Source organism: Aythya marila (assembly GCF_965140915.1).
Source record: "Aythya marila genome assembly, chromosome: Z".
NCBI lineage: Eukaryota > Metazoa > Chordata > Aves > Anseriformes > Anatidae > Aythya > Aythya marila.
This window is the reverse complement of record NC_139080.1, coordinates 1,340,923-1,348,895: the sequence shown is the minus strand read 5'-3', so window position 1 is coordinate 1,348,895 and position 7,973 is coordinate 1,340,923. Positions and strand designations below refer to the sequence as shown.

The 7,973-nt window shown below is 41.9% G+C and overlaps 1 protein-coding gene across 2 annotated transcripts; it reads right to left on the bottom strand.

The window, feature by feature from the left end:
* Nucleotides 1-1,088: 1,088 nt before the first annotated feature.
* On the bottom strand, nt 1,089-7,181 carry LOC309889992 (stAR-related lipid transfer protein 6-like). 2 transcript variants are annotated; one of them, XM_082783310.1, is made up of 7 exons: nt 7,112-7,181; nt 6,694-6,787; nt 6,493-6,542; nt 3,768-3,894; nt 3,052-3,169; nt 1,606-1,699; nt 1,089-1,257 (listed from the first exon to the last, which is right to left on the bottom strand). In XM_082783310.1, exons 2-7 carry the CDS (start codon nt 6,781-6,783, stop codon nt 1,104-1,106), a joined length of 633 nt encoding a protein of 210 aa, XP_082639436.1. In that variant the 5' UTR covers nt 6,784-6,787; nt 7,112-7,181; the 3' UTR covers nt 1,089-1,103. The 2 variants fall into 2 exon arrangements, with proteins under 2 accessions (XP_082639436.1, XP_082639437.1); XM_082783311.1 differs by lacking the exon at nt 7,112-7,181 and adding an exon at nt 6,857-7,079.
* Nucleotides 7,182-7,973: the final 792 nt, after the last annotated feature.

Sequence of the window (7,973 nt, the reverse complement as noted above, 5' to 3'; positions counted from 1 at the left end):
AACATTTTTCATAACAGTAACGCTGCAGGATTCAGCACTGGAAGGCACTTTAGGTTAGTTACTGTGAAGATTAAAAATGTATTTTGACATAAAACCTGCTGCTGACTGCTTAAGCAGTAATTAGTCTTATTTTTCTTCTCTCTTCATTTATACGATGAATCTCAAATTGTCCTCAAAAATTACTTTTAAGCTAACTTATTTTAATATTCACTATCAATACCTTAACACGCTGACCAGAGGAAGAAATTTTGAATTTAATTTCTCAGTGATTTATATTATGCACGCTATTAATTTTTTTCTAACAACTCAGGAGGAGACCAAGCAGTGAAGATGAAAGCCGCGTTCGCTCTCTTCTTTTAATTTGCACCGCTGCTTCTGTGATTTGTAAAAGAAATTGCTCTTGTCCTAGCTGCCACCCTTTCCTGCCATTTAAGCTTATCTAGAAGTACTGGAAAATCTACAGGAGCAATGGGAAATGCTGCTTCCAAAGAAACCAGCTCATTCCCGGACTTCAGGCAGCGTACAAAAACTCACGGTGGGTTTTGGAGCTCAGGATTCAGAAGATGACAGACAATCTGAGTGAGTATAAAGAGCAGCTTTTAATGAGATGCTGTATAATCATATTCACCAGTCTTTCCTTCAAATATTTAATTTTGCAAACCAGTGATACAGTTTTTAATTACACTCACACACTTAATAAACATGTTTAAAGTCTCTAGTACACAAGATCTTCGCTTGTTTCAGTCAGGAGTGCATAATTGAGGTAAGAACTTATCAAAGTGTTTTAAAGCCATAGCAAAATATTTGACTACTGCATTTTAACATTTATAATTTGCATCACCAAGTCCTCATGTGACCGCATACATAGTGCAAAAATATTACAAGACATCACCTGATAACAGTGAAAGCTACATCCTGTGCTTTGAGGGCACTTCGGGGTAGGTTCTTGCATCATTCCCCAAAAGCATTCACTACGTTAACAGAGAAGTCGAGCTTTACACATTTCCACATACACCATTAAAATAAACTTCATCTTCCATTTTAAATACGAATTGAAGTAAAAAACGCACGTGACTTAAGCCCATATTATTCTCCACTTATGTTTAATTACGGTCTTTAAAGCTTTTCAGTCCAGCCCTTGTTTCAGTGATTAAGTTTACGAGAGTCGTAGGTAACGCTGTCTCCACCACGGAGCAGGGAAGCATTCCTCCGAGTTCTGGCTGAATAAATACAACTAGCTTAGAGTGCTCTGGATTCCTGCGATGAAAGGAGCAAAATCCTTCAGTTAACAGTTGTTACTGCTGCTTTGAAACTTACTGAGCTGTGCAAATGATTACAAGTGTTCACAATCTCTGCTGAAATTACTCATATATAAAATGAACGGTATACAAATGGTCCTAGAAGATTAAATTCAGCTGTTGAGTCTAACAAGGTTCCCTCAGTTGTTTCAGAAGATTGATCTGCACAAAAATCTAAAAGTTTGCCCTAAATAAAACTGTCTAAATAATAATAATAATAATAATAAAAAGCTGTTTGGGTTCAGCAGATTTAAGCTTGGTATAGAGAGGACAAGTGAGTAACTGAAGAGGCCACTGAAATACTTACTCAGGCAAGGGAGAACACACGTACCCACAGGGATTGTTACGGCCTCGGACACAAGAGGGAGTTGGAGGGCAGCTGGAATATTCCACGCTGATGGCTACAAGTTGCCACACACACAAAAAAAAAAAAAAAAAAAAAAAAGGTGAAATTAACCTATTTTTATACATGTGAATCATAAAACTCAAAAATAACTTTGGAAAACAGCAACGCCAACCTGTGTGGGATAGTAAAAGATCTCACAATATGCTCCCTGATGTGTTCAATCATTTTATTCTGTAAGCGAGATATCTAAAGGACATCAAATATTTCAACATAAACCGAAATCTCTGTGGATGTTTGGGCAAGCATACCCAGCAGTTTTTTATCCTCGGGACGTGATTACACATCCTCAAGTGTTGAATTGTGGTTTAGTTCAGGACAAAGCAGTCAGTTTGGTAGCAGCTGTCTCTCATTAGTTAATGCAGTCGCAAAGAAGACGAGGAAACTGTTTGCTGCGTACATGGACAGTAGTAATTGGGAGGGGTGGTTTTGTTTAGAGCAGTAGTTAGGAGGGGTTGTTTTGTTTAGCTCCCCATTAATTTTGCGTAATAAAGCGTTGTGACATGGCTTGAAAAATAGTGGTAGGTCGGTAAAGATCTAAGGTGAATAAGGGCATTTTCTGCCATGTCCTAAGACCCCCGCAAAGGAAAAACCCAGCGCAGAAATAGCAGTGAGCTGATTTCCTTGTTTATCATGTGAAATTAATCATTTTACATTTTGTGTATGTATACAATCAACTACAGACCAAATTAGCAAAGTTCACTCTGAGAAGTCCCTAGTAGAAGCCCAGGAAGACCCCAAAGTATAAAGAAGAGTTTATTTAACAAAAAATGACCTTCTATATTGAAATAAATTCTAAATTTCTTGTTAGTGCTACTGTTTATTTATTTTATTTTTTTTAGGGCACGAGGGCAACAGAGACAGTGAAAGGACTAGAGGGCATGTGAGGAGGAGTTGGGAGGAGCAGCTGAGGTGATCTCATCACCAGCCACAGCTTCCTCGTGAGCGGGGAGCAGAGAGGGTGGTGCTGAGCTCTCCGGTGACCGCAAGGAAACAGCTGAAAGCTGCACCAGGGGAAATCCAGACTGGACTTCCAGATCAGGAAACAGCTCCTCGCTGAGAGGGTGCTCAGGTGCTCAACACCCTTAGCTATATGCTAAATGGTTTAACTCTGTGCAGAGTCAGAAGGTGGACTGGATGATCCTCCTTGGTCTATTCCAGCTCAGGATGTTCTATGAATTATAGTTTCAGTGTTAAAGAAACAGTTTTGGAACAAACCAGAGGGAACTGTTATCAATCAGACCACATGCAAGGAGTCTATATCCTCTGATTAGACTGCAGAACTGATCCTAAAGAAATTCACGAGGTTTTCCGAAATAAATAAGCACGCAGTAATTACACAGAACTCACAGTTAGTTGTAAGGATGCCACCAGGATAAGCTTTGACATGCAGCAGGTCGACAAAATCTCGCGAGGAAATCAGGCCCATGCCATAGCTGTGCGTTACGCTGTGGTAGATACCAGTGTCCTACAAGTGAGTACAGGGAATTTTTTGTGTATTAGTATGTAAAAAGCTAAGCTTTATTTGATGGACAAGCATTACATGAATAATGAGAGGGTGGCAAAAACGTATTCCTATGTGTTAGGGTAAGTTCTGTCTGGTTAATGCTGAACTAACACCACAGCCACAAAAGGGATCGGCCAGGAAGAGGAGGTGGGGATTTGCTGCCAGTCCTCGAGGCTTGAATCTGAGCAGTAAAATTGCTGCGTGAGAAACTCAGAACATGCACGTTTAGTATCTGGAGCTAGAATACCTAGTACAGCATCACTTACGCCTTCATCCTGTCCTTGTCTCGTGTGCCCACATGAGCACAGCACCCAGTCAAATCCCAGACATGTCTTGTGATAATTTCCATATTATTAAGGCTTTGATTTGCAGATTCCCTGGTGTGATTTCATTCATCCTTCCTCTAGCAGCATGTAAGCAACTGTAACCTTCCTTTTAAAACCCCCATTTTATACCCCTTCCCAAGATGAAGAGCTTTCTTCATCCCAACGGAGATCTCTTTAGTCACCACAATTCAGGCAAAAATAGTTAAAAACTGTATTTTAAACAATTGCATTACCTGGTCAACGCTTTCTAACAGACTGTAAGATTTTAGTGCTTTGTCCCATTTGTTTCGATATTCAGGAAGATACATGAAAGGGATAATTTTACTAGGGACTTCCTCAATTATCCCTTCTCCACGGTATCTACATTTTGTAAAAACAAACAAAAACAGAACAAAACCAGATTTTTAAATTCACATTTATTAAGAAAATAAGTTACACAATAAGAAACAGCTAGAAGGTGGGAACACCAGCCTATAATGAGGGGAAAGACAACAAACGTGATTGCACTTGATGGCTTAAAATGCAAGCAGTAATAAAAATTATGATTTCGTGGCTGATTTTTGAGACCATCACATTCTTAATGTCACACATCTTAAATCAATCATTTATTGTCAGCTATTAGATAAAAATGTGTTAATTTAAATGTATGTAATTTATCTATTAATTCATATTTTTCTACGTAAATACTTTCAAACCTTTTTGATACTGCAAATCTCACTACTTTTGAACCAGTACGCTGGTGTTTCTCCAGCTTTTGTTCCTAATACTCTGGGAAATCCAAGGGAAAGTTCAGAGCAGGGAAGAGCGGCCTCTTACAAGGAAATAGGAAACTCCTCTCATGCTGGGAAATGCTCACTAGCACGGGTAGTTCACACACCTGGTTTCTGGGAAACTGAATCACTGCACTAATCACTTACAGCAATCGAACACAAAGGTTAAGGATGCTGCACAAACGAGCTGAAAGGATTCTGCTCACAAAGAGGTTAAGAAACGCGGTATCAGATTTGCAGCCCCTGACAATACAGGACTGGAAGAGAAAAAGAGCAAACAGCTATTTCATCACCACTTGGTGAAGTGGCAGCGTGGGTGTGAGGGACTGCTGCAGGAACTTGCCTCTCTGCTACCTACAACAGCTCTGAGGGTGGTGGAAAACATTTTAATGTCTGCTCAAAAACAGGGAATGTAAACCATGGCAGGGCCAGTTAAAATCATATTAATATTTGAATACACCCTTTATTTTCGTAGCTGCCATGGATTTATGTTTATCAGCATCCTAAGCAACTCTCACCTGCATCCTGTGAAGTTTTCTGTCCTAAACTCTGTAGTTGTTAATTGAACAACCACAAAGTTTGCTTAGGAGACAAAACATCAAGAGAGACCCCATGCTACCCTGAACTCTGCTGGAAATATTTCACCCACGTGAAGCAAGAATCTGTGTTTTCTCTACCAGCTTTGATGCTGCCTTCTCTTAGCAAGTAAAGCAAACTCTTCCTACTCCTGCCACTTTGAAAAGGAACTGGCATTTGTGATACGTGGTTAATAAGTGTGGAATGTCACACTGGAAAGGGGAACAGCTGTATTTTTGCTTCCAAAATGAGCTGGTATATATCCTTCCTAAAAGACATGCCAGGGATCAATGCAGCTTGTTAATGTGACAAAGATATTTGCTTCTCCTGACTGCCTATGTGCCTGATGGGGACCGCAGGATGCCTTTTTCACCCAAAAGACACAAGTCAGGCGCATCCTTATGAGTTCCCAAGCTACCATATTCTAAGTCCTTCACACCCACCTGCACGGGAATAAGATCTGAAACACGAGAACAATGCCACATCCGCGCTATTCAAATTCTTATTAAGATAATAATACTCTGAACGTATTCTAATGGCATATTACTTTCCATTATAATACTATAATGGAATTCTTTTGTAATATCATTAATACAGCGTCGCATTCTCTAGTGAATACCTTCCGTGCTTCAGAAGGAATCAGAAAACCAAGCACGATTTTTGGATTTGGAGTGCCACTCATCAGAAACATCTCATCTTACTGAGAATTTACAAATTTAAATAATCAGATGCGTATTGTCTCTACTGCTTCTTTGTCTAGACTGACATTTAATATAATTTAATACCCATTAGGCATTAAAAAAAAAAAAGCTAAGGACACACCGTAAGTGTCCTTTTACTCCCCTTTCGCATGCTTCTCTTCAGTGAGATTTCTCCCTGTTTCAGTGATCTGTCTCAGCCACCAGTTGCGTGCCACAGCCAGCATAAATGAGAAGGACTGCAGAGCTTGGAGAGGGGTAAGGAAGCAGAAAGGATGAATGTAAAAAAGAACAGTCAGCGTCAGCAAGTTGTATGATCAGGTTACTACTCTACCTCCCCTAATTCCACCCTCTGGGCAAAATCCAGCTCAACAACAGCACAGAGTTCATAGCTCAAAAGAAGAGTGGACAGATGCTGCTGCAGCTTCAGAGACTAAAAGATCCCCTTCTTCCCACTACAGCAAACTCAGTTTCAGGTGCCAGGAAGAAAAAGGCACAGGTAAAGTAGAGTGAGAGCTTGAGTGTGTTTACATGTGTAAGTATCGGTCATTTCGCAAGTGTGAAGATGTGAAAAGGGAACTCCTGTTGACAGCTGTAATGGCACAAACAGGATATTCCACCAGGAACAGCTTCCAACTTCAGGCTAAAAGGTATCTACTTACTCCACATTAATAACTTACGTGGAATATTTAATTTTCATAGCACATTTATAATTGTTTGGGAAATGCATCTCTCCTATTCCAGAACTACTGCTGACTCTGGGCAACTACAGTGCAAAATCTCTGCAGTTAACAAGACCAAACACATCCCTGAGGGACAGCACACGATTACTTTTTCCATTTAGATCTTGGGTGTCACCGCTCGGGACAGATGTTGGCGTTCGTTACAACGACAAACAAAACGCAAATACTTACATATTTCCCGCATACTCTTTGGAAGGCTTGGAAGAAACTGTAACATTTTTCTCAAAATGAGAAAAAGAAAATAAGAAGTTAGTGCGCTACCTTTCACCAGTCGCTAGGTTTTAAAGCAAAACAATGTTTTAAACGCTTTCTGCAACAAAACGTATTTAATACGGATAACTTCATTAGAAGTATTAACTGGTATTCACTTACCGAAACTTTTATCACCCTCCATCCTGAAGTATCCTGGCTGTACGATAAGATTTTTTCTGAGATTTCATCCGTGATTTTCTTATAGTCCATTTAGCTGCAAAAACGTAAAAGCAATTTGTTGGCATGCAATAGGAGCATCCCCTGAAGGGCAGCAAGGGCTCACTTCTCTATTTTTTCCAAAGGCTTTAATAAACCTTGAGCATTTCTATCACGTCTTCTTGGTCGTCATGTTCCAATTCAGAAACAAAGCCAGGAATTTATTAAAACAACATTATACGACCGTTCCCCAGCCCGGACGCCTGATGACCAGGACCTGGGGTGGGAGTTTCTCATCAATTCCAGCGCCCAGCTTGCACCTCACTGCCACCAAACCCCAAAATGGGTGCAAATCGGGTGTCCCCCTCCTCACAGGGCTCACCACACGGGGATCCGGAGCCGCCAGGACGCCCCACAGCCCCCACAACCTCTCCTCCTTCCCTCCTCACACCCGTCCCCCTCAGGCTCCCCTCACCCGCCTCACGGCCGCGCTCAGCCCCGCCCCGGGGCATGCCGGGAGTTGTAGTCCCAGCTCGCCCCGCCCCGCTGCGCCGCCAGCCCGCCTCGGACTACAACTCCCGTGAGGCCGCACGTGTCCGCCGCCATTTTGTGTGGGGGTGCGGGCTCGGGTAGCGCTGAGAGGGCTCTGGGGGCCCCGCGGGGTGTGAGGGGCTCTGCTCGTCCCGGCTGCTTGTCCCGGGCTAGGCGGGGGGCACCGGCGGTACTTTGGGGTCAAAGGGACCCAGGAGGCTTCTACCAGCCCTGCTGTAGGGCCCCGCTCCTCCTTTCCGTGTAAATCGTGGTGATCCGCGTCTGCGTGTGGTGCTCTGCGTAATAAAGTTACTAATTCCTGTGCCTCGTTGCAGCGTCTGCTTCTTTCTAACACACTAACGTGCTTCTCAAATGGGCTTTTGCTTGCAGGATTTATAATTACAAGGAGGTTTCAGTCTTATTTGCAGGGTTTGGAACCAGTCTGCACTCCAGTCCATGGTTTGGGGGGTTACGAAGTCAGCTTGGAAAGCGTTGGCCAAATTGTGTAAATTGGATAAATCTGAAGTGCTCTGATGCTCTGTCAGTTCCTGTTGTGGCCTGTAAAATAATACTGATGTGTGTACACATCTGGCCATATAAAAGAACCTACAGGAGTAATACATTTCTACTTCAGTTACATTCAACATTTTTTTTTTAATTTATACTAAGCTACTTCTGTATGAGAACCCCCATTGTGCTTCTTCTTTTATTAA